This window comes from Ananas comosus, linkage group 15 (genome assembly GCF_001540865.1).
Source record: "Ananas comosus cultivar F153 linkage group 15, ASM154086v1, whole genome shotgun sequence".
In the NCBI taxonomy this organism is placed as follows: Eukaryota; Viridiplantae; Streptophyta; class Magnoliopsida; order Poales; family Bromeliaceae; genus Ananas; species Ananas comosus.
In genome coordinates, this window is record NC_033635.1 from 1,216,239 (window position 1) to 1,243,130 (window position 26,892).

The 26,892-nt window shown below is 39.1% G+C and overlaps 4 protein-coding genes across 4 annotated transcripts; 2 read left to right on the forward strand and 2 right to left on the reverse strand.

The window, feature by feature from the left end:
• Nucleotides 85-772, reverse strand: LOC109721669 (uncharacterized oxidoreductase At4g09670-like). Its single transcript, XM_020249395.1, has one exon. The coding sequence runs from the start codon at nucleotides 660-662 to the stop codon at nucleotides 120-122; it is 543 nt and encodes a 180-aa protein (XP_020104984.1). The 5' UTR covers nucleotides 663-772; the 3' UTR covers nucleotides 85-119.
• LOC109721445 (uncharacterized oxidoreductase At4g09670) lies at nucleotides 1,570-3,907 on the forward strand. Its single transcript, XM_020249090.1, has 2 exons — nucleotides 1,570-2,143; nucleotides 3,060-3,907. The coding sequence occupies exons 1-2, from the start codon at nucleotides 1,649-1,651 to the stop codon at nucleotides 3,678-3,680; spliced, it is 1,116 nt and encodes a 371-aa protein (XP_020104679.1). The 5' UTR covers nucleotides 1,570-1,648; the 3' UTR covers nucleotides 3,681-3,907.
• LOC109721446 (F-box/kelch-repeat protein SKIP6-like) lies at nucleotides 4,080-6,765 on the reverse strand (the record flags this gene model as incomplete). Its single annotated transcript, XM_020249091.1, is given in 3 exon segments — nucleotides 4,080-4,501; nucleotides 5,674-6,500; nucleotides 6,557-6,765. Coding segments are annotated over 2 exon segments (999 nt in total), but the record flags the coding sequence as incomplete, so codon positions are not given.
• On the forward strand, nucleotides 17,968-20,164 carry LOC109721190 (cytochrome P450 78A11). Its single transcript, XM_020248640.1, has 2 exons — nucleotides 17,968-19,086; nucleotides 19,433-20,164. The coding sequence occupies exons 1-2, from the start codon at nucleotides 18,133-18,135 to the stop codon at nucleotides 20,066-20,068; spliced, it is 1,590 nt and encodes a 529-aa protein (XP_020104229.1). The 5' UTR covers nucleotides 17,968-18,132; the 3' UTR covers nucleotides 20,069-20,164.

Genomic DNA, 26,892 nt, shown 5'->3' on the forward strand with positions numbered 1-26,892 from the left:
TGCAATTAAACTGGTAAGTGAAAACATCAAATTATATTGCTGGATGGATAATTATTTAGCTGAATTNAAATCCAACAATCATATTATACCCGAGCCATAAAAGCTTTTGATAATAATATTCATAATAATAATTCTTTAGGAACAAGAGAAAAGTATATATAAGAAAAAAGATATACCATCTTAAGGTCCCCAAAGCGGGAGGGATCGGAGAGGAGGCCGCGCATGTGGGCGGTGCGGGGGTTGTGGATCCACATGGTGGAGTCCATGAACTGGACGCCATGGGCGGCGCACGCGGCGAGGATGGGGTCAAGCTCGGCGGCGGAGAGCGCGGCGGGCTTCTCGAGGAGCAGGTGCTTCCCGCGCTCCGCCGCCGCGACGGCCCAGCGCGCGTGGAGGCTCGTGGGGAGCGGCATGTACACCGCGTCCACGGCGGGGTCGTCGAGGAGCTCCTCGTAGGACCCCACGGCGCGCACCGACGAGGAGAGGGCGTTCTCGGCGATGAAGCGGCGCGCCTTGTCGAGGGAGCGGCTCCCCACGGCGACGAGGGTGGCGTTGGGGGCGAGGGCGATGGCGCGGGACACCTTGCGCGCGATCTCCGCGCACCCCACGATGCCGAAGCGAATGGGGCTCGTCGTCGTCGTCGTCGCCTTCTCCTCCGCCATGGATTCGCTCTCGTTGGGGGAGAAGGAGAAGGAGAAGAGAAGGGGGAAATGGTGAGCGGTGTGGTATGTGTAAGCGGAGCGTTCGCTAGGTTTTAAGTAGGATTCTTCGATAGCATCGGAATGTATCATAGAAAAAAAAAATAAAAAAAACTTCTAGTCCCTCTAAATAGTAGTCTTGTTTTTGATAATCAGAATAAGTTATCTAATAATAACTTTTAAATATAACTTTTTTAACACAATTATAGTATAAGACTTTAATTTACCCCTTAAATATATTGATATTGATAATTTTGCTATTTTATAAAATAGCTTATTTTATGCACAAACTAATTTATCTTATTTTTAAAAATATAATTTGAAGATGGGATATGCTAACACTTTTAATATTCAATCACAATAAAACTTTTTTATATCAAATTAAATATTACAAAAAAAATTTATTCCAACTCGGTGCCTTAATCAGCGGATTATCCAAAGATAATAATTTAATATTATTTAAATTAATAAATAATTTAAATATATTTAATTAATTTGGTATCGATTGTTTGAGAGGTAAGGACGAAACAATAAATTCAAATGTATACTTTATACCAAATTATACCAACTTATTCTTATACGAAAAATAACATTTCGATATAAAAGGAGATGAGAGGTTATTCCGTCGCTATCCCTTTATCCCGGAGCCAAACAGGAACCAAACAGGGTATAAAAAAATTGCAAAAGAGGTATACACGAGAAGCATCCGGAAGAGATCGATTGACACGTGTCAAAATCACGTCCATTAACCTTTCCATTTTCATTTTTTTATTTTTTTCTTTTTAGCATCTTCTTTTTCTTTTTTTTTTTTTTCTATGATACATTCCGATGCTATCGAAGAATCCTACTTAAAACCTAGCGAACGCTCCGCTCACACATACCACACCGCTCACCATTTCCCCCTTCTCTTCTCCTTCTCCTTCTCCTTCTCCCCCAACGAGAGCGAATCCATGGCGGAGGAGAAGGCGAAGGCGACGACGACGACGACGACGAGCCCCATTCGCTTCGGCATCGTGGGGTGCGCGGAGATCGCGCGCAAGGTGTCCCGCGCCATCGCCCTCGCCCCCAACGCCACCCTCGTCGCCGTGGGGAGCCGCTCCCCCGACAAGGCGCGCCGCTTCATCGCCGAGAACGCCCTCTCCTCGTCGGTGCGCGCCGTGGGGTCCTACGAGGAGCTCCTTGACGACCCCGCCGTGGACGCGGTGTACATGCCGCTCCCCACGAGCCTCCACGCGCGCTGGGCCGTCGCGGCGGCGGAGCGCGGGAAGCACCTGCTCCTCGAGAAGCCCGCCGCGCTCTCCGCCGCCGAGCTCGACCCCATCCTCGCCGCGTGCGCCGCCCATGGCGTCCAGTTCATGGACTCCACCATGTGGATCCACAACCCCCGCACCGCCCACATGCGCGGCCTCCTCTCCGATCCCTCCCGCTTTGGGGACCTTAAGATGGTATATCTTTTTTCTTATATATACTTTTCTCTTGTTCCTAAAGAATTATTATTATGAATATTATTATCAAAAGCTTTTATGGCTCGGGTATAATATGATTGTTGGATTTGTTGATATGATTGGCTGAAAGGTTTTCTTTTTCTCTCTCTCCTCTTTTTTTTTTTTATCCTCAGAAAAAGTATCATCTTTGGGGAAGAATCTGTTTGATATTTAAAAAATTATCTTTTTTGTTCTTTTTGGCTCTGTAAATGATGATCTTTGCGGTATTTGATTGGTCAATTGGGGAAATTTGGGAGCTTTTTGGTCCTTTTCTCTTCCAAAATTGTATAGTTGAATATATTTGGAGCTTTAATTCATTTTTTTCTGTAAAAACTCTCTCTTTTAACGTTCTGATCATAATACAGCTTCTGCCAAACTTACTATCTAGTATTTAGAAAGAGAGGATTTTGTAATCTTTGTTTCCTTTTATCTTAGTATTTATCAGGTTCTATGTAACATATATATCTAAATTGGTCATGCTGCTTATTCTTAAATTAGCTTTTAAGAAGGATTGGATGTGTTTGAGATGTGCATATTTGTTTTTTTCTCTATTATGCTTTTGTACATTAGAGCATTGAGAAATTGGACAACCGCACGAACCAAAATTAAGTTCCACCGAAGCTAACAAGTAACAACATAGTGGGAACAACATAGTGAGATGGATGAGTTGGGGCTACTGGAGAAGATGAAATGTGGTTGTATGCACAATTAAGTTAGGCTTTATGAGCAATATTCTTTAATCTTTGGTATGATCTGATTTGTCGGTTTTGGCATGATCTGAAACCTTATATCATCAATGTATGTTATGCTTACTTTAAATCATCAGCTCTCTTCTTTTTAAAATGCCAACTAAGTTCAATCTCCGATGGTTTTGCAGATAAACAGCATTTTCTCCTTCTATGCGGACGAGGACTTCCTTAAGAACGACATCCGTGTGAAGCCCGACCTCGACGCCCTCGGAGCCCTCGGCGATGCGGGTTGGTACTGCATCCGCTCCTCCCTCTGGGCTGCCGACTACCAGCTACCCAAAACTGCCACCGCATTTCGCAACCCTGTTTTAAACGATGCAGGCGTAATCTTATCGTGCGGAGCCACTCTTCTTTGGGAGGACGGAAAAATCGCGATATTCCACTGCTCTTTCCTCTCTCACCTCACTATGGACCTAACGGTTATCGGAACGAGAGGTTCGCTTCATGTCAATGACTTTATCATTCCTTATGAGGAAAAATCCGCGGAGTTTTCCTTTGCGTCTGATTCGGGTTTCACCGAGCTTGTGACCGGATGGCAGCCGCTGCCGAGCAAGCATGTTGTCACAACCGAGCTTCCCCAGGAAGCGCTTATGGTGCAGGAGTTCTCGAGGTTGGTGGCAGGGATCAGGGATTCTGGAAATAAGCCAGAGGAGAAGTGGCCGACTATTACTAGAAAGACGCAGCTTGTGATCGATGCAGTGAAGGCGTCGATCGATAAGGGATTTGAGCCTGTTGAGATTGTTGGTTGAATGAAGATTTTTTTTTTTATTTTTTCCCGAGTTAAATGTGTAATTTGGATGCATGATAAATAAGGCTGTAGTTGCTGTGAGAGGATATCGAGATGTTTAGTTTGCTGGGGTACTATGGGGAAAGTTGTTGAGCTCCTTAGATGAACATGTTTGTGTGGTGAACTTTGCTTGCTGATTTAATGTCACAGTGATTTGTTTCAAGATTACATAATTATCCAACATTTCAATATGCAGGCTCTTGTTTCGTACTTGATCTTTCTAAATATTCTACCCCTCTTTATAGCAAAGACATATGATCATCATAGTAAATGCCTCTTGCCAAGCTACTAATATTGGATGGTTTATTGCATGCATTGAAGTCTATAGACCAGTATAATGTAAACCGTTAGATGTGATCTATGATACTAGAGAGGATTTTAACTTTAATGACATAATGTTCCATAACGTTTTTCTCAAGTGACACAAACAAACAGCTCACTGGTTCAATTGAGTTCTTTCTCCCTTCTAGCAAAATAATACAATTAATACAAAAAACGAAAGAGTTTCAGAAAGGAACAAATTCCCAATTAAACTAAACTGATTTGTTATTTACAAAAGATGAACACAGCTGAGAATTTAACCTACTTATATACAGAAAATCAAGTTCTGTGAATTTGAAAAGAATATCAACATGACCTGGCTCATCTGAGGATTGGAACTGCAGCTGTTCAAACCACTTCAAAGTTTAACCTTGCACATTATTAACCCAGAAGCCGAACCATGTGAACTCATTATTGGATATCCTTATCTACCGAAATCGAGCATTAGGATGATGCAGGAACCTGCAAAAATGGTTTTATCACAGTAATTGTGTCAGAAAACCTTTGCCTATAAAGAGAACTCCAAGATCAGTACAGTTCTATTTTAGATTGATTATAAAACGCCTAAATGAATAGATTTACCAACTTTTCTTATTCACACCTCTCCAATAAAAAAGGAAAAATAGAGCTCTAAGCTTGAAATGAGAAATCCCAACAACCGCAGGTTTAAGAATTCACTCTACACAGAGTGCCTAACTTTTGGTCAGGTATTGCAGCCAACAAAAACATAAAATTAGACAGAAACACGATACTTCGATTGCAGCATAGACAAGTTCAACACAGCCCAAAAGGATAGAAATAGGAGGAGAGAAAGGAGGAAAGCAAGAGAAAAGGGAGAGAATGCTTCTCTTTGAACCTCGTCAGGAAAGAAGAAAATAGCATGATCAAAAGCTTCTCTTTTTATTTTTTCTTATACTTCCGGTAATGAAACAAAATCATTTCCTTCTCTTTTTCTTTCTCTTCTTTTCTTTCCTTTCCATTCTCTTCTTTCCGATTCTCCCGTCCAAATCGAGCATAAATGCAAAACAAACAACTGCAAACATCTAGTTCTGGATTCCTCCCTTCTCTTTACTCAGATATGGCCTTGGAATATTCAGATGTTAACTCGGATAGAGACAACAAGCCAAATGTGCAAGAAAAACCATAAAATTGGAAACTTCAGACTCTGAGGCTGCTTCACTGTAACATATACCATATTATTCTGATTCTCAGACCATCTTCTAGCTTTTTCTCATCTGCTCTAGCTAGCTTCGTACATTTTTCTGTATTCCATGCAATTACTACTACAATAGAAGTTTCACACAAAAAGAAAAAGGATAAAAAAAATGAGTATCTTGTTGAACTAAATATTGAATTGCTAACAATGCAAATTCCGTCAAATCTACGCAATTACTCCTTTTTAAGCAGTAACATTTTCCTTTTCAAACAGCAAAATCATCAGTAATCATACACAAATCTACAGATAAAACTCGGTCCTGTAGTCTACAATAGCTTGCTATTTTATTTCGAGCCAAACAAACGCACTATCGCCGTACAAATTCCGATGATCTTGAACTAGTCAGAAATTAAGAAGAATTCTATGGGCACGAATTATTCAGATGACAGAAGAGATATCATGATCATTGTAAACATACCGAAGTTTCGATCTTTCGAATGTGCCACACACAAAGCTCAGAGCTCCAAAGCCAAGCAATGAGCTATGAAAGACCCTCTTGGCACCGCCAACTCGATAGACTCCACCCACAAAACCCTCCCTTTCAGTCCCCCGTCGCTCGTTCTCGAGACCTCAATCCCGGCCCAATCGATCACCATCTCCTTCTTCCTGCGATCTCCCTTCTCCTTCCCTTCCCACACCACACACAGCATTCCTCCCAGGTTCGAAAGTGTTGCCCCGCACAAGAATTTTGGGAGCTCCCGCTCCACCCCCTCCACCCGCTTCCACTCATCCAGTTCCGGATCGTACCCTTTGATGTGCCCTAGGAAATCGTACGAGTATAGGATCCCCCCCACCGCCGCCGCCCTCCCCCTCCACCCCTGATCGAGCCCCGGCGCCACCGCCGCCCACGGCGGCTCCGCCGCCGGGTCGTACACCACCCCGCCGCGATCCGCCACCGCGAGGAGCCGCCCCGCGAGCACGGCGCTCCCGTGCATCCACTTCTCCCGGACGTGCGCCGGACTCGGCACGACAACCCACGCGGCGGCGGCGGAGGAGGCCGAGGGGTCGAGGGACTCGGCCCAGGCCTCGGATATAGGGACGCAGCCGCCGACGGCGTAGATGCGGCCGCCGAGGGCGGCGGCGGCGGCGAACTCGCGGGGCGCGGACATGCGGGGGCCGAGGGACCAGCGGGGGAGGCGCGCGTCGAGCACCTGGACGGCGGCGGAGGGGACGCCGCCGAGGGAGCCGCCGAGGACGAAGAGGAAGGGGCCGAGCGCGGCGGCGGCGGAGCCGAGGGAGGGGAGCAGGACGGCGGAGGCGAGGGCGGAGCTGCCGATGTCGACGTCGATCTCGAGGTAGCCGGCGGCGCGGGGAGGGGGCTAGGGTTCCGGCGACCCCGGTGGAGGAGGAGCCACCGCGACTGGTCGGTGGGGGAGCGGAGGTTGAGGCAGAGCACGGGCTCTGCGGCGCCCAGGGCGGATCGGACGGAGAAGAGGAGCGGGGAGCGGAGGAGGGAGCGCCAGGATCGGGACACGCGGCAGAGCTCCGGGTGCGAGGATCGAGGCGCGCGATGCACCGCACGGCGACGTCGTCGGGGAGGCCGGGTATGAGCGCCGCGTCGCCCATCGTCGCACGCGCGCTCGCAGCGGAGTCGCTAAAATTGAGCAGGCGAGAGCAGCGATTTCAATTTTGAACAAGGATGACGCTAATGGGCCGTACGGGCCATTACAGAAATTTACAGGCCCACGAGATATAGGTGTATTAGGCTTCACTCTCACGGCCCACGGGAACACGTACTCTCTCCGTACTAGAAAGCTAGTGGGCCGTAAGGGCCTGTGCAACAATTATAATAAGCCCACAGGTTAATGTGATGACGAGTCAAACTTTCAGCCCCATCAAAAAGTATATAGACCACGTTTGTGTTTATAATTTATTCCTAATTCGATTAAAATTAATATTTAAATCTGTTGGTGATACATTAAATTTTAAATATTAAATAAAATATAAATTGAATTTGATTAGAATTTAGATAGCTTTTTATGTAAGTTATAAATATAACACAGATGCTATTATTTGGTGGTGATGATACGTCTAGCTACACCCATATGGCATGCTCAAGATGGTTATGATTTTGGATGCACCTAGTACGTGATGTTTTCGTGGTCGTGGGTCAATAGTATATCTTGTGTATGGATGCACAAGATGAGAGAGAGATCTTTTAAATCTATAGAAAACAAAAAAAGGATAAGGGAAATTCAAAAAAAAGGGCTCGGATTTGAAGCTAGTTTGTTATAGAAGAGAAGTCATGAGTCAAGTGTAATTTTCTCTTATTTAATGAATCTTAGTTTATCCATATATTTTTATATTTGGTTTTCTCTGTTTTGTTTGTTGTATCAGTTTTTGCTGAAAAAACAGATTTATGGTAAAAAATTTGATTTGACACTTACGTTGTAAAATCCCAATGTTTGATTCCGAATCAATAATAGTTGGTATCAGAGCATATTGCGGATTCTCAAAGTTTAATACCAGGACGGGTACTAAATTAATTCCCAATAGCAAATACATGAAACCAATTAATGGATGGCGGTTTTCGTTCACCTATATTACCTCTCATTATCTTCTTCAGTATTGGTTCTTCACAATAATCTCTTTGTTTAATTAATGCCAAATAGAAAGAGTGTTCTAATAAGAATGAGTATAAAGATTCGTCACGGATATGCACGACAGCACAGTTGATTTGCTTGTGTGCATGTATGATCCTCGACCATAGCATTATTGTAAGGATTCGATTTTCTAACATATTTGGTCAAGATTATTAGAGTAGCTATTAAGTTAAGCAAAGTGGATTAGCAGTAATTGATTGTTTATATAAACCTTTATTGTATCCACAACATATCGTAATGTCATTATCAAACAGACTAACTCAGCGCAAAGTAGTATCAGATAAATTATTGCCACTCTAAATACTAATTATTTAAACTAAGGCTAGTTAAGATTCTGATCGAAGATTCCGCCGATTCAACGCGGTTGCATCCTCGAAGACCATTGACTAAATGGCCATACAACTTGTCGGTGGCGAAATCCGCGTCGAGACGCTGAAAGCATGTAGGACTAATCCATCTTATTTTAGTTAATTTTTCCTGGCAAATCCTCGACCCACGAAGGCTTGTCTCAATGTTGTCTTTTAATGAGGCTGTAAAGTGCATTCTTGTAGAACATAATTTCTAATTATTAAACCAGATTAAGCTTTCATGAGACCAAGACCAGGTTTTTAGGGTTTGAGGGACTGGAGGGATTAAGGTTAGGACACTAGGGTTTTCTTTTTTCCAAAAAAAAAAAAAAAAAAGAAGGTTACGTATATGCTTCATTAATTTAAATTTTTAGGGTTAGGATTAATGTTGCACTAGAAGTGCATGGGATGGGGGTTTTCTTAATTAAGTAATAATTACCTGTTTAATTAATTAGAGGGGTTAATATTTTCCTATGGGCCAATTATATATATATATGCCTTTTGTTTTTGAATTTACGTAGCCCACCATTGCAAGTTTGGAAGTGCACTTACTTAGAAGTTGGCTTCGGATCACATAATGAGAGATGTTGCCTTTTGGTAGGAGGTTTGCTTCCTCTACCGAGGCATGAACTTTAATTAATTAATTTCTAATTAATTTCTCTGGGGATTTGACCAGAAGCTAATGATAATATATATAGCCATGTACAAGAGACATGTTACCTGCAGGTTTATTGCTGGCTTTGTTTTTTTTAATGGTCTAGCTACGTTTATCTTTGAAACCGAGTTATATAAATATGGATCACTGAATCAGCAAAACTTACGAAAATTCGTATATTTTGTACGTAAAGGAAGTTGCGCTTTCATCGGCGAAACAGATGATAATTGAGATAGCAAAGTTCTATGTAAATCTCACCCCAACCTTGAAGCTGTATAAGAAGTTCATTCGAATTAAAATATTGTACGATTAATTATAACTAAATGTACAAGTGTTGAAATGTTCGTGGATGCAGTGAAACTTACACAACATTCCTAATTAATTAAGATTGGTTAGGCAGGATCCTTTAATTTCCTTTTGAAGCTCTCTCATAGAATACTTATGCCTCAAAGAGAGTGCAAAAGGATACAATACTTTGGCCTCAAAGAGAACGCAAAACATATTTAGCAAAACAAATTTAGTATTGTATTAATTGTTGCTTCAAAAGACGAGCTTTTGTGTTCATAAAATAACATTTGTTTTGTAAAAAAGAAAGGCGTTTTTTATAATTGATTTGTCACCACTATACTCCACGTAGCTACTTGCAACACTATCAGAATAGCTAAATTACACGCTTGCACGAAAGAAATGAATCAACTCATGCATGAAACAAACCAATTAGCTCGTCTGATGCAGGGTAAGTTCAATGAATAGTTTGCACGTTAATTTCCCCTAGATTTGCTGCGCATCTCAAGTCACCTAGATTTGTACACATCTCGATCGAGTCACCAAGTTCTGTTGCACATCTCAAGTCACCTTTTTTTTTTTTTTTAACCTTCGTTCAAGGGGCGGCTAACCGGATTCACCAAATCCAAGTTACATGAACCAACCAAACAATTTGGTTTAGTTAAGTGAAACCTAAAAAAAATTTACTTAAGAATTCGAAGCTGAATTATAAAACTTCGAGCACGAAGCGCAGTGCATGTTCTGCAGTGATTAGGAGGAGGAAAGAGCAGTTAATTAGAGTTTGTATATTGTTAATTAGACATGAAATCTTAGAGATAGATCGATATTGCCTCGAAGGATGCCCTCGCGTAGCTAGAAAGGCAATCAACGGCACACGGAGAATCATCGACAAGGGCCCTAGCTAATTTGCGAGAATTCAGGCTATTGACTTGAAAATATTTTAGCCGCTTTGATCAAATCAAAGAAGTTAGTGAGAAAGCTAAAGGAAAATTAACAAAGAGAAGAATAATTAAGTACCATTAAGAGTTCTAAACTTAATATGAGGGGACCTTTGTCAACTATGTAAGGAACATGCGTGTACTGTGTCTAATGAGGAGTTCACACTTGCAAATCAAAGTCAAGTACCTACGTGAAAGGGGATTAAAACTTTTATATATATATATATATATATATATAGACACACACACATGGTACCATTTTTAATATTATGAGCTGAGACCACCACTCTTAATATGGTATTTGCCAATTGTATTCAGTTTTCTACAACTCCACAAAAATAGTAATTAAACTCAATACATCAAGTCATGGTAGCGGTCCACGAGCTCAATATTGCACAACGCACGCTGGATGCTGGTATTATAATTTTGAACTCTTCTTTTATCATGTTTTTTTTTTCTTTTCCTCCGTATCCTAATCAATTAACTATTGTTGTTGTTAATCCCCCGCGATTTAAACGTGTATTCTCCTCCCTAAAATATATGATTGGTTAATAATTAGCTAGGAACATATATATTATGGTTAATTTATTTTATAAACATTGATGTTGGGATTCGATGAGAGGTATCTCTAAGAACTAAATCCTCTTTAATTAGTAGAGAAATTAAGAGAGAGTGTAGATGTGTAGGTGTAGGACATGCAAACTATGCAGCACACAGCAACTTACCAACCGACAAAGCTAGACAACACGTAATATATATATATATATATATATATATAGAGTAGGGCTANGTATCTCTAAGAACTAAATCCTCTTTAATTAGTAGAGAAATTAAGAGAGAGTGTAGATGTGTAGGTGTAGGACATGCAAACTATGCAGCACACAGCAACTTGCCAACCGACAAAGCTACACAACACGTAATATATATATATATATATATATATATATATGAACATAGCTAGGCTATCCTACCCCACAATAGGATCATGGAAGGTTCCAAAACAAATGTACTGCCCAGAACTCTTTGCCCTATAGCTGTTCGTCCTTGGTACGTACGTGGCCACCCCATAATTACCTTTTTTTCTTTTTTAATTTCCCATGATATGCATACACTAGGTAATATTGCATTTGTATAACAGCTTAATTCATTCTAAATGCAAGTGATATTAATTAGGAAAATTTTCGTACGTCCTCTTTTCGGAGATTAAAATTTCATCAACACTCCTCTAAAAATTAAAATATAATAATTTTTAAAAAAAAATTTAGAAATAATCATAAATATAACATAACTTTTCGTTAAAAAGTATCGTTATATATATTAAATACCAGTTTTACCTCGGTACAACATATTAAATGTGACTTTTTTAATAGTATAGAACCCCTCTATTGTGGGCTATTTAAAATGCCACCATCAACTTATTTTTTATTTTTTTATTGAGACTTAGACTTCTAATTTTTTCGGAAGGTGAAAATGTAAAAACCTGAGCAACTATAGGTCTTTTTGAAATGGCCCCCTCAACTTTCACTCTTTTGGCCGAGATCTTCTTATTTTTAATTTTTAAAAATTAAGTGATTTTAATTAAAAATTTATTAAATTTATCAAATTCATTGGTGATCTCACCAAATTTAATAACTTTGCTTACTTCTTAGTAACACTAAACCAATTAGTAGTTAATAACTAATAAATTTAATAATGAATAAATATGAAAACTCAAATTAAAAAAAATAGAGGTTAAAGGGGTGTCAACCAAAAAAAATTGAAGTTGAGGGTTCTAATATCAAAATTGTCTATAGTTGAGGGGTCTCCATACATTTTACCGTTTGAAATTAAATTATTTTAGTTATTTTAGCTGAAATTTTGTGTTAAATTTTATAAATTTTCCTTTTTTGGCACTAAATCTCTAAATTTTAAAAAACTAAAAGTTAAGGGGTTTTAATAAAAAACTACAAAGTTAAGAGAATTATTTCAAAATAGCATATAGTTGAGGGACCTTCAGTACATTTCTCAAGTAGTACATCAAACAATTAGGAGTAAATTCGTCATTTCATTACTTAACCTCTTAACTAATGTTATTTTAACGGTCAGTAGAGATATTTATGATGATTTTCTATATTTTAAGGAAATATGTATGATATTTTAACTTTTATAAGAGTATCTATGAAATTTATAAATTTGAGAGGATGCTGATGAAATTGCCCACTATTAACTATATTTACTTGTTCTTACTTACAAGCAAAATAATAAAAACCATATGATCATCAGATTAGTGCAATTAGAGAATTATATGATTTGAATCCACGATCAATTTGATGTACTATCTTATTTTCATACCAGCAAAAAAAAAAAAAAAAAAAAAAAAAAAAAAGTCAGTAGAAAAAACTCCTTTCCTCCCATAATATTTCCTCTAATAATTCCTAGATTTGCATATGATGGGAATTTTCAATTGTTTTATTTATTCTTAATTTTATTGTGATATTTCATATTTTAATCTTGCCATCTTGGTTTAAATCTGGATATTTTCAAAATATATTAGGGCTTACTTGGTCCTATACTTTTGTTTTAGGTTAAATATTTTAGTAGGGCTTTGCATAAATTATTTAAAAAAGTCTAATCTGTTGTTGTGATAGAATTAGAATTACAATTGTGAGGTGGAAAAATAAAAATTATCATTTAGAACTTTTTAATTCCGCTATGAAGAAAATGTATCAAGATTGAATTAATTTTAACAGCATTNAAAAAAAAAAAAAAAAAAAAAAAAAAAGGGCCTGTGCCTCCTGATCCACCACATCAACTCGTCCTGCCATGTACCAACCACTACACAGTAATTAAGCTTCGTTCATTGCAAAATGCAAAAATAATTTTTTCTTTAAATTAAGTAATTAATATTAGAATTAAGAGGCTCTAAGAAAAGCATGGTAAATGATTACGTGGTACACCGATGACATGGTGTACAAGTTCCAGGGAATATTTTTGCTCACCTACGTACCCCTCCCCTCGCATCTCCCTTATATCATTTCAAACCGAGCATCGAAGCGTCACGTTGCGCTCGCACCCCAATGCGTTGCTTGAGCCTCAAGCGACCCCGAACCCCAACTGGTTCAAATTAAAGTTCGAACCCTATTATTTTATGTTTTGCACCTTCATGCATGAGGAACTGTACGGATTATTTGTTATGACAAATTATTAGGAATTAGATGGAGCTCATTTGCACCGTACATGCATATGAACTTGTAAAGCTCGCAATGTAATTTTCGCAATATAATTTTCACTAAGTTTTCGACTAAAACATCACGATAATTAAGCACCCAAGCATGCAAATTCTACTATGTATATGCGTGCTATATCATATTCGTTTTTAGTTATCATATTATTTCTTTCTTTATTGCTAGTGCACAAGAGAAAACACGTTAGCATAGAGATTATTATATTTGTTCTATCTATAGTAATTAGACTATTATGTTTTGCGTTCTCAATAGAACCTGCATACATTTAAAAAGATAAATTGGTAAATGGAGGAATACACATATTCTCCTTCCCTTGTTCTACGATGTTAGCAGAGAAATTATTACATTTGTTCTATATATCGTAATTAGCCTGTTATGTTTTGTGTTCGTAAATCGTAATAGATCCTTCGTATACTTAAAAGGTAAATTGGTAAATGAAGGAATACAAATATTCTCCTTCCCTTGTTTGAGGAGGCATGCTTTGTGAAATTATATTGTTATACTATAGTTGCTTATACGTGTACGTGATCATTTTGAATTTGAATGAGAATATAATTATGGTTTTTTTTTTTTTTGAGAAAAAAATAGCATACTATCTGTTTCATTCATTTAGAATATGAACTTAGCTATATGGGTGAGGCAAAAAGGCCTTTGAAGAGATAAAAAGGAGGGCAAAATCGAAGACGAAAAAAAGAAAAATAAAATAAAATAAAATAAAATAAAATTAGTGTCTTTCCACGGGATGAAGTTTTTTCCACAGAGACGTCAGCTGTTTAACCTTAAAGCAACAACGGATTGGATCAGTCTGATTTTTCCTTAAAATCACGTCATTTCTGGTCTCCCAAATGATCCACCAGCAGGCTATTAGTCCAGATAAACCATCGCTAATTAAGGTTTATGTTAGAGACTCATTCCTGTATATCAAATTAGCGTTTAGACGAATAGGGTTGAAATCCTGAGACTAAATATTTCCTAGCAAAATGAACAAAACCTGGTTTGCAATTCCTCTGAAATTTGCAATGCCAATACATACTTACTATTGTAGTAAACATTCCATATTTAATATTTATCTTTATTTCTTCGATCGGAAATATTTAAAAGGACAAGTAACTTTTCAGGAAAGGAAAAAGTTTCTGTGTCCAAATTCCGATCACCAAATAAAAATTAATATTTCTAGAGCTTGTTTCGTTGCTATCAAAGCAAAATAAATAAAATCCTGGTAAGATCAAATGTATCTTTCTACACAATAAATAAAAGCAAATCCGGCACCATTGATGCATGCACTAACCAAATAGGTGCCTTAAATTGATAACGCCCATAAATGAGACTTGGAATTCGATTCAGTTAACATGGACTAATGATTTTTGACGAAAATGCAATGAGGTTTGCAGAAACATTTTAATCACCATAATCTAGGAGAAAGATTTTCCTAACACTTTTTTTTTTTTTTTGAGAGATAGGTAGCACGCTACCCGTTTCGTTTATTTTATTTAGAAATAAATTTAGCTGGAAATGTGAATCAACTAACATTTGAACTTGGGTCTCGGATACCAACCACCAAGACTTTTGTCACTTACTCTAGGGACGGTCGGTTCCTAACACAGTTATTTCATATAAAATTTACAACATCAGATTAAATATCTAAATATTACTAAAAAAAGTACAAATAAGATAAAAAAAATTAAGCCATCATTTGAGTGTTCAATTACCATTTTAATCTTGTTGGATTACTCTCTATCTAATTTCTCGTTTGGCACAATATTATAATTGGTTTCAAAATCAATCCCATATAGTGAAACTGTTAAAATAAAGATCTTATTATATAATTTGGGAGTTCATTTAGCCACCAAATTATATATATATATATATATATATATATGTATATATATATATATATATATACACATATATATATATATATATCATCATATATATATATATATATTTTGGCTGGGGTACTTTACTTATCATGAGTATACAGCCCTTTGTACTCATAAGTTTTCAGCCGTTCAGCATGAAAATATGTACGGTTATGATAAAAAGTGGTTTCAGCGTTAGGTTGATAGTTGGCCCCCTAGGATGAGAGGGTGGTTGGTTGAATAGTAAATCTAAATGGGTTGAAAATGATGAAGGGTAGATCTAACGGCGCAAAAACTTATGAGTACAAGAGGTCATACTCATAAAAGTATAGTAGCCGGACTCATATATATATATTAATACTATATATATATATTATATATATATATATAAAAGAACTAGGCTAATATTCATTAATAGCCACCAAGTCATTGGTGCTACCAAGTTTTTGGCCATTGAATTTAAAATGTGCGGTAGAGATGATGTGGGCCCCTAGGTTGAGTGGCGTGGTTGGTTGTAGTAAACGCTCGTTTACTACCGATTGTTTCAATGATAGAGCTTCCAAATTGATGATCGGCACCGTTAACATGATTTAAACTATTAATACTATCGGGAAAATCAAATTTCACACTATTTCGATATTGTTTCTTGTCCATCAAAGTGAACAGAAAATGAATGGCTGGAATGATATCTTCAAAAAGTAATAATACAATTTTTATATTTGAGATTCTAGAGTTTAGATCTTATTTTAAATAATTTTAAAAAAAAATTTAACAAAATTTAGTTGATTTGAACTCTTCTATACTGTTAAATGAGCAAACACACACTATTGGGCATTTAAATTATAAATTTTGTTGACCCTTTGATCATTCAGTTAGTGATGCCAAAAAATCATAAAATTTGGATTTCTAGATAATTTAAATGGTCAAGATCATGTTCAACGGTGCCGATCGTCGATTTGGAAGCTCTATCATAAAAAACAAATCGGGTAGTAAAAACCGAGCAGTTTACTACGTATTAGCCCAATCAAACTCTCTCTCTCTCTCTCTCTCTCTTATATATAATATATTATAATATATATATATATATATATATATTATATATATTATATATATAATGCTGGAATACCATCAATAGCACCAAGCCTATTTGGTGTTATGATTTTTTAGACCTTAGATTGAGAAATGTTAGCTTGGGTGCTATTGATTTTTAGACCTTAGATGAGAAAATGGCGTGTGTTAGAATGATGTGGCTTTCTAGGTTGAGTGAGTGTTTGTTTCGAATAGTATAATATAACGGATAAAAATAATCAGAGGTTAAATCTAACGTGTGAAATTTGATAGCACCAAATCTTTGGTGCTATCGATAGTACCTCCGACTTATATATAGGTAATATATATATTTGCAAACGGCTCACTACGGCTATTAAAATTATTGATTTTGAGCCCTCGATCATTAGGCAAATGATGTCGAAAATTATAAAAAAATTTTCTACAAATACTTAGATAAGTTTAACGGAGAACTGTACGACGATTCGAAAGTTCACAACATCAAAAAATATCAAAAATATTGAAGATTCCGTGCTTCCAAAACATAATAGTAACACTATATATATAGTTTAATAACTACTATATATATATAATATATATATATATTATTAATATATATATATCTCTTTCCATTATTAGAGATTGATAATCTTTGTTTACCCGATCCTATTTTATGTACGTTGCTTTAAAATAAAATATTGTTGAATTTGAAATGTTTATTTCTACCGTTAGTATATTCTACTTAATCTTTGGTTGCATATATATTATATGCAACAAAGATTAAGTAGATATACTAACGGATAAAATAAACATTTCAATTTCAATATATTTATTTTAAACAACATACATCAATTAGATTAATATATTATATATATATATATATATATGATATTATGCAACCAAAGATTAAATAGAATATACTAACAAGTAGAAATAAATATTTTTCAAATTTCAACAATATTTATTTTAAAGCATGTACTCAAAATAGGATCGTGCAAACAGAGAATTATCGAATCTCTAATAAGTGGAAAGACAGAATTAAGATGAATCACAAGGTATGATACATGTGTGTCATTTTAATACCAAAGAAAATTTTTCTATTTATTTGTATTTATTTAAACATGAAGGAAAACATATATAGAATATAATTAAATACATGTTACGTAATATATTAAAAAACAAAAGTAACATGCAATTAATGTTGGTAGATGAAAAGTAATAGTAATAATAATAAAAAATAAAAGGTTGACGAAAAGATGTGTACGTAGCTTAGTGTAAAGTCGCGGAGGTAAACGCACCATGTCGGTGCACAGACAACGACCGGAAAATTCGACGAGAACTAGACTCACCAGTCACCACCTCGGCCTCACCGTAACAAATATGAGTCAATCATCGTGATTTTAATAATTAATTAATAATACCCACGTAACTTGGTATAAACTACCCAATTCTCGTAACACATATATATGTTTGAGTCCTCCTTGCACCTTTTCCTTAATAATAATAATAATAATAATAATAATAATAATAAACGTATATAATTAATATAATAAAATTCGATGTAAATAAGAAAATATTTTATTTAATGCAACGATTAATAATGAGGAGAATTAAAATTAGTGGCGACTCGGCCCCGTTTCTCTCTCCCTTTTCCTCTTTATATCATTCCATGTATATATGTATATGTCTCCTAATTCCCTCCTATAAATACCCCCGCAACGCCCTTACAAACATCCTCACACAGCGCATCCCTCGCCGCCTTGTGCTCTTCCTCAAGAAAAAGCCCTTCTCCTTCTCTTTTATCGATCTCCTTCTCCATTTAGATAGGTAGGTAAAGAGAGATCCAGGGAGAGAGTTTGCGAAGGCTCTGTTATAGTGGTAGCGGTACTAGCTACTAGCTACTAGCTACTAGTTCAAGCATGGCCGTGATGAGCTCGTGCACGGATTCCAGCTGGTTGGTCTACGCGCTCCCGGCTTTTCTCGGCGCCGACACGCTGCTCTGCGACCGCGGGCTCGTCGTCGTGCTCGCGGTGGCCGCCGCGGCACTGTCCGCGGCGCTGCTCGCGTGGGCGCTGTCCCCGGGCGGGCCCGCGTGGGCGAACAACCGGAGCCGCAAGGGCGCCGTCCCAATCCCGGGCCCGCGCGGGCTCCCCGTGTTCGGCAGCATCTTCGCGCTCTCGCGCGGGCTCCCCCACCGCGCCCTCGGCGCCATGGCCCGCGCCTCCTCCACACAGCTCATGGCCTTCTCCGTCGGTGCCACCCCGGCCGTGGTCTCGTCGGAGCCCGGCGTCGCCCGCGAGATCCTCACCCACCCGTCGTTCGCCGACCGCCCCCTGAAGCGCTCGGCCCGCGAGCTCATGTTCGCCCGCGCCATCGGCTTCACCCACCTCTTCGCCCCGCGCCGCGTCGCCGCCCACGAGCCGGGCCGCCAGTCGGACTGCGCCGCCATGCTGGCCGCCGTGTCGGCCGAGCAGTCCCGGTCGGGGTCTGTCGTCCTCCGCCCCCACCTCCAGGGCGCCGCGCTCAACAACATCATGGGCAGCGTCTTCGGCAAGCGCTACGACCTCTCCCGCCGCGACCCCGAGGCCGAGCGCCTCAGTAGCATGGTGCGCGAGGGCTTCGAGCTCCTCGGCGCCTTCAACTGGTCCGACCACCTCCCTTGGCTCGCCCACCTCTACGATCCCGCCCGCGTCAACCAGCGCTGCGCCGCCCTCGTCCCGCGCGTCCGCCACCTCGTCCGCGCCATCATCGCCGACCACAACTCCTCCGCCTCGCCCCCGCAGCTCGGCGACACTGCCGACTTCGTCGACGTGCTCCTCTCCCTCCAGGGCGACGAGAAGCTCGAAGAGGACGACATGATCGCGGTTCTCTGGGTACGTGCCATATCGCATGGGCATGCGAGTGCTCGCTCCATCTTTTATCCTCGTTCCGCCTCCCTCATTTGGCTGCGGTGATATTAGACGACAAAACTACGCGTAATAATATATACATATTTTATATTAAAGTGTAGTTAACTTAGTACGCCTTTGTTGGGAATGGTCTTTTCGAACCCAAAATGAATAACGAACGTGAAAAACATTATAAAAATATACAATTAATGTATGACGTCCCGTTGACGTTCTTTATTATTATTTTTTTTTATGCGGGTTTTGTAAGAATTAAATAATATATATTCATTATTTGTTTTGGCATAAGTTTAAATAACAAGTGACATGGCAGGAAATGATCTTCCGCGGGACGGACACGACGGCGCTGCTGACGGAGTGGGCCATGGCGGAGCTGGTGCTCCACCCGGAGGTCCAATCGAAGCTCCGCTGCGAGATCGACGCCGTGGTGGGGCCCGGGCGCCACGTCACCGACGCCGACGTGGCGCGCATGCCCTACCTGCAGGCCGTGGTGAAGGAGACCCTCCGGTCCCACCCCCCGGGCCCGCTCCTCTCCTGGGCCCGGCTCTCCACGGAGGACGTGCGCCTCGGGAACGGCATGGTGGTCCCCGCGGGCACCACGGCCATGGTGAACATGTGGGCCATCACCCACGACCCGGCGGTGTGGGCCCGCCCCGATGAGTTCTCCCCTGAGCGGTTCGTGGAGTCCGAGGGCGGCGCCGACGTGGACGTGCGCGGCGGGGACCTGCGCCTCGCGCCTTTCGGGGCGGGCCGCCGCGTGTGCCCCGGCAAGAACCTCGGGATCGTCACCGTGGGCCTCTGGGTCGCCAGTCTGGTCCACCACTTCGAGTGGGCCCCCGCCGACGCCGCCCCCGTCGACCTGTCCGAGGTGCTCAAGCTCTCCCTCGAGATGAAGAACCCGCTCACCGCCGTCGCCGTCCCCCGGAACACCACCGTCGAGGGCTTCTGAATCACTGGCAATCAAATCAATGTCCGCCGCAACCGACCGCAATATTAATAAACTATTACTAGCTAGTGTCAGCGATAATAAAAGTACTAGGTGATACAGTAAGTCGAGTTCCAGTTTTGGAAATGTAGTGTTTGGAGCTCCTGTTCGTTTTGGCTTGGATGTTTTATTTGTTATCGCGTCTTGTGTTTAATTAAATGTTTAGTCTGTATTCTGTGTTTTATTGTCTATGTTCATGTGATAGTAAAATGTCATTATGGACCTCTCTCAAAGTTTGCTATCTATTTTCGTTCTTCATCCCTTTCTCTTCTTCTCTCGTCCCTCTCTCCTCTCGTCTATTATAACACTTAGCTAATATGGAACGTTTGTTCTTTTTCATAGCTTTTAGATGCAGCGCTTTTGGTGTTTTTTGATCAAACCAAGAAAAGATAACAGAGGGAGCCGTAAAAAGTAAGAGAGAGAGAGAGAGAGAGAGAGAGTTGGATACAGGGTAGCCGCCTTACTACGAAAAGGGTGTGAGGTGATGGTATGGCATGTATGTACACCCTCAGAAAATGACACGCTAGAGACCAAAGAGCTAGCTCCAACCACAACCGCCTAAAGTGGGCCTCGACCATAAATGCTACAGGAGCCTATAGCATACGAGCCTACAACGGTCGAGTCACATCCTCGGGTCAAAGTTCTCGGGTGGGACCCAATCAATGCGATAGTAACACCAGTGTAGTAGTATTGCACAAAGCTCGGGACGGTACGCCCAGCAAAGAGATCGCGATCTTCAGGCACAGTACGGCTCAGATTTGCTGATCACCATGCAACACCCTACGAACTCCACGTAGCACGTACTGCCCCAAAAGAAAACCCGATCATAAAAAAAACAGAAACCCCTGCAAAACCAAAGAGAAATAAACCAAACCAGCCCCGAGTTTTATTGCTATACGGCCACGTTGCGACGCTCCACTTTGCTTCGGAGGGAAACATATGCTTTTAACGTGGCCAATGGGGAAGCTCCACGGAGCGACGAGGAGGAGCAGGAGATGTGTGCCGCAGCGAGGCTAAATGGTGCGGTCCTAGTGTTTGTAGGGTTGGACACCACGTGATTTGGGCCATTACTATTTGCTGTTGCTACTGCTGCTGCTGCTGCTGCTGCTGCTGCTGCTGCGTTCTGCAGAAGCGGCTTGTTGCAGTTGCGTCGCACTCAAACTCTAGAGCTTTTTTACAGTTCTTTCCTAGTTTGTATTAGGTGCAGTGAAGAAGCAGTGAAAAGATACACTTACAGTGGCTGCGGCCAACTGCTGAGCCTGCATATCTGGTATTTATTTCACCTAATAAATCAACGACCATCCCGTGTATAAGTCATTTATGAAAGAGAGAGAGCTTTACTTTTAATTCAATTCGATGGTGACATGAACCAAGTGAACGGGCCCTTGTAAGTGCATCTGTAGGTACAAAAACTTTTGCTTGTTCTACGTAGATTATTGATGTACATATTGGTATGTTCATTTGATGGTGTGCGTAATTAAACTAATTAAAGAACTCATATCATTATGTTAACATATTTAAAAAAAAAAAAAAAACTCAGAGAACTATTCTTCCATTCTTAATTTTTCAGGTGAATGGTGAATGATGATACAATATTAAACCTTTGAGACTCGATAGTATTGCCAAACCATGTAGGACTGATTGAACCCAAGGTTGTAGGAACTTTGTACAGCGTGGCGTACGAAAGATCTACCACAGACTAGATCTCTCTAGTTGCCATGAAGGCGTCCTTCGCATGCACCTGCGTATGTGGGACATCAATATTGAAGGTGCTAGGTCGTTCCTGCAAGCATTATATCAGCCAGCTCATTTTATGATGGTAAAAATGTGTGGGAAGAACCCAACGGTAAACGCTATTTGATTAAGATGAAGAACCACAAGAATAGATATATGGAGAGAAATAGCAAAAATCTTTGGAAAGTAAACGAACCAAAATAAATAAAATAAAATGTTTCTAAATGATAAAAAAAAAGAAGCTAAAACTAATGATTCAGACTTCAAAATGATTATGTTTGGGACCGGAAACTTTGTCGAATTACCCCCACAATTTACCTAAAGGTCATTTGTCTTGAAAAGTTGTTTTCGAATTTGGGATGCACGTCCAAAGTGAACATCCGAGCGCAAAATTATATGTGATTGCTTACTGAGCCCAAATTAACTCGAAATCACATCAAACATACCTTGCTTGACTTGATTTCGACTACGTTTAGCCCATCATGGCATCACTGAAACTATAAAGCGCTTTCAAGTTACTTATTACAAAACCATTCTGAGGTTCGGTAATAATACCAAATTTTCTAAGGTTCAAATAACCAGTTAAGGTGTGTAAGAGAAAGCAGAACCTACAGTGATCCTCAACTAGTTGATCTTCTTATCTGTTTCTCCGTCTTAGTGAAGAATATATCTGAAACATTGGCCACTCGCAAAGTACATGTGATGAGAGTCCCATGTGGAACAACAGTCAGAAGAGTGAGGATATTGGCATACTACAAAGCCTAAGTTTAGAGGTTTATTCATTTTGGTAGAGCTGATACCAAAAGATTTGTCTTAGCACTCTCAAATCAGTGGGCTTAGGTTTTTACTAATCTTTTTCACGGGAGTTCTCATACTTGATGATTTGACAATTTTGAACTGCTTTATATGTTAAGAATTATAGTCCGTGCATGGTTCTTGTGAACTTGTTGGATCGTTGGCGTTAATCATTAATTCTAAAAACTCGAGCCGTAAGAAATACGAAATCAATTCACTAAAAGCGTATAGAGACAACGTCCACGAGTCTCGATTGTGACTTAACCCTCTTAGCCTTACGCCACTTCGAATATGACTCGGCCCAATCCGATCTCACGCTATTTCGAATGTGACTCGGCTCACTTGGCCTTCCGTCACAGGGTAGGATGCTGGTCCATTTAAGCGAATAATTTTTTCTCCAGTATCTGCACACATTTACAGCATGCGGGAATCGAACCCATAACCTTTATTTCTGGTACCACTTGTCGGATCATTGACACTAACCATTAATCCCAAAAGCTTGAGCAATTACAAATACACAACCATGCGTCAATTCATTTAAAGCGTACAGATATAGCGCCAATGGATCTCGATTGTGACTCGGCCTTCTTAGCCTTACGCCATTTCGAACATGACTCTGCCTAACCCAGCCTCACGCCATTTCGAATGTAATTCGACCTACTTGACCTTCCGCCACAGCGTAGAATGCTGACCCATTTAAACCAATACATAACGATTTTGAAGAGAGAGACAAGGTATTGCAACAAAATATGTCGTACAATTGAAAATGATGGGCCGTGAAATGAGATGCGATTTAGGCACATAGGTAGGTGGATTAGCTATAACTTACAAATAATTCGACAAAGCATTTTGTTGAAATAAGCCAAGAACGAATCGATGTATTGCTTGGGGCATGAACTTTTGGGTTGTATAACCGATCGTCCCTAGAGCAAGTGGCAAAGGGTTTGGTGGTTGGTACTCGAGACCCAAGTTCAAATCCTAGTTGATTTACATTTCTAGTTAAGTTTATTTTTAAATAAAATAAACGAANCTTTTGGGTTTTGTGTGTGTGTGTTCCTTAATTAGTAGGTATATCATCAGTTTATGTGAACAGTGTGTGTGCGTGTATATACAGGCCTATATATATATACAGGCCTTAATTAGTAGGTATATCATCAGTTTATGTGAACAGTGTGTGTGTGTGTATATACAGGCCTTAATTAGTAGGTATATCATCAGTTTATGTGAACATGTGTGTGTGTGTGTGTGTGTATATACAGGCCTTAATTAGTAGGTATATCATCAGTTTATGTGAACAGTGTGTGTGTGTATATATATATATATACAGGCCTTAATTAGTAGGTATATCATCAGTTTATGTGAACAGTTAATATGGCCTTTACTTGATCTTCCTAACACGTTATAATCGTCCCTACTGTGACGAGCTGCTGCCCAGTGATAGGGAACAACAACTTTTTGCTATAAATTAAGAGATGATAATGGATCTTGATGACATCTAAAGCATTATGGTCCATACATGTCCACGTACTGCTTTACTCAAACAATTCGCTTGCTTTGTGAATCGTCAAAGTAAACCACAACGGCCGTAGAAACTTATGATAACTCAAAATGAGTCTGCAGGATCTGGTTTAAAAAGTGAGGCATAAATGTAATGAAAAAGTAATTAGCTCTAGCTACTTCCGAGTAATTCGCAAGAACCGAGGATTTAAACACATTAATGAAGCAATTTTATCAAGAACACTTCACATGGTAGGCCTTAAATTCCCTCTCAGTGTTACCTCACATGATCACAACTAAGTTGATCAATTCGTCTCCAACAAAATCGTTCGAACCCATGAGAACCCCAATGCTCTCCATGTGCGCAGTTCTACTAAACGAAACAATCACACCCCACCACTCCATGCATCCATAACAAGTATATAGTGACAACCAAACAACCTCTCTCTCTCTCTCTCTCTCTCTCTCTCTCTCTCTCTCTCTCTCCATTAACGTGTCTCACATGTGGGGTGTATATATGAGACAAGGTGTTGCCCTAGGTTTGCCTCTCAGGAACCACCACGTTGTGCAACTGGGGTTAGTATATAAAAGGGAAGTAATAGTCCATTAATAGAGGCAACATAAACGTGCACTAGTTGCCCTACTTGGTCTACTTCGAAATATGGCAAAGCATGGGCTCCATGTTCACTAGTCACTACAAATATATTTATCTTTGACCCTCTCACACTAAGAACAAAAAAACGAAAAAATATGAAAAACCAAAAATAGAAGGTAGCTAGATCTACTACACTACAATATAATTTTACTTACGTATGAAATCCATGCCAAAATTTAAAATAACATGGAAACAAGATGTAGCGTTAATTTCCATATACCGAATATAGATAGCAAAGTCAAATCATGAATCTCATAAGCCAATATAAAAGGACTAGGACTATTTTGATAAAACAACAAAAAGAATCCACTATACATCATCTATCTATCTATAAGAAGATGACAAAAACAAAAAAACATCTTTTCCTGTGAACAACTTTAGAGAAGTAATATACTTTGACCAAATTACGGCATCAGTATGAGGCTATACCTTGACCTAACCTAAACCTATGTAGAAATTAGACTAAGACGGGGCAAGAACTTTGGGGTACAAAAGTTGGATCCGGTTACTGTACCGGATCAACATTGGATTCCTTATACTATTGACTGTACCTAACTAATTAAACTAGCTAGGAATAGTATGAACCTGTGAATTGGACTTAGCTTGATAGATGCAAATTGGGACCCGACTTTGATTGGTGTGATGGATTTGATCGATTCTCCGTACTTAAAAAAAATTTAGAATATATCAATTATATTTATTATTAATTGAGTGTTCATAACAAATAAAATTATTTTTTAAAACTCACTTGTCTTATTATGATTACATTAGAAAAAAAATTTATTATATTTTTCTCTCGAGATATAATTTGTTGGTTATTAACGATGCTACATACCAGACATCTTCGAGAAACGATATCAATGCAGCAAAAAATAAATATTACACCCTCCACATCCATGAGTTAAAAAAACTCTTTGAAACTTTTAATTTTTTTAAAAATATTCTGATAAGATTAGTGCTTTAAAATTGATTTTAATTAGATGGTATAAATTTTGCACCCACTTTTAGATATACAGAATGTTATAGTGCTTTCTGAAAAAAAAAAAAAAAAAAAAGGTGAAAATGTACTATAGCTCTCTCAACATAAAGCCATTTTGAATCGTCCCTCAATTTCATTTTATATGATAAATTAACACCCTCTTAACTTCTTTTTTTTTTTAACTTAGTTAATTCTATTTTGTTACATTAAAACGTTTGTTAAACTAATAACATTTAACCATTGATACTAGACATTGATACTTCTAGTTTCCTTCTCCCCCTCCCCCCTCTTATAATTTGCTCTCATCGCGATACGCGAAACGCAATATTACTTACAAAAACAAACAGAATATTTTTTCAACATACTTTCTCACCGCACGTAACGTAATTTTTCCGCAATCCCAAACCAAATCTAAATGCTATTTGTAAATCTCATATCTTATACTCAACCTATCTAATAAGTGAGAATATTTTATTTGTCATATGATGTGACTAGTGAAGCTCCTTTTTTTCCATTGGGTGTAAGGTATAAGTCATATACTCGGAATGAGGTCTATAGCAAGTATAGCTCCTCTTATCGATGAGCAATACTATACATACATCCCAATATAGGGCCTAAACTTTATACTTTTATACAGCATCTTTATAAATTATATATCTTGACTAAAAATTCTCTTTGTACATCCTAATAGGGGAGTGTAGATCTTACACATTTTATTGTGAAATTCAAAAAAATATAAATAATTTTTAGTAAAAAAAATAATGTGATAAGTAAGGCATAATGATTCTTGGATGAAGATAGTAAAAAATATATACTTTATTTTAGAGTGTACTAGTAACATTGCTGTTTGTCCAGGTCATTTTTTTATTTTTACTCATTTTTTTTTTTTATTTTTACTAAGTCTCAAAAATATTTTTCATTTTTTGGATTACACCCTTTATAGGTGAGTGCATGTTTGATATTTATTAAAGAACAATGCTAATTATACACTTTTTGCGGGAGTTATAGATTTTTTTTCAGTCCATATTAATTCACTTATCTTGCCTTTTTTTTTTAAATTAAACTAATACTTCAAGGAGGTATATCTAGATCAATGCTTAAAATTTGCACTCTAGCCTTTTGGTGGTC

Excerpts from the sequence above, each read along its gene's own strand:
- LOC109721669 (XM_020249395.1), bottom strand. The coding sequence starts at position 662 with ATGGCGGAGGAGAAGGCGACGACGACGACGACGAGCCCCATTCGCTTC.
- LOC109721445 (XM_020249090.1), top strand. The coding sequence starts at position 1,649 with ATGGCGGAGGAGAAGGCGAAGGCGACGACGACGACGACGACGAGCCCC. Across the intron at positions 2,144-3,059 it reads GCTTTGGGGACCTTAAGATG|ATAAACAGCATTTTCTCCTT; the intron begins GTATATCTTTTT and ends ATGGTTTTGCAG.
- LOC109721190 (XM_020248640.1), top strand. The coding sequence starts at position 18,133 with ATGGCCGTGATGAGCTCGTGCACGGATTCCAGCTGGTTGGTCTACGCG. Across the intron at positions 19,087-19,432 it reads ACATGATCGCGGTTCTCTGG|GAAATGATCTTCCGCGGGAC; the intron begins GTACGTGCCATA and ends GTGACATGGCAG.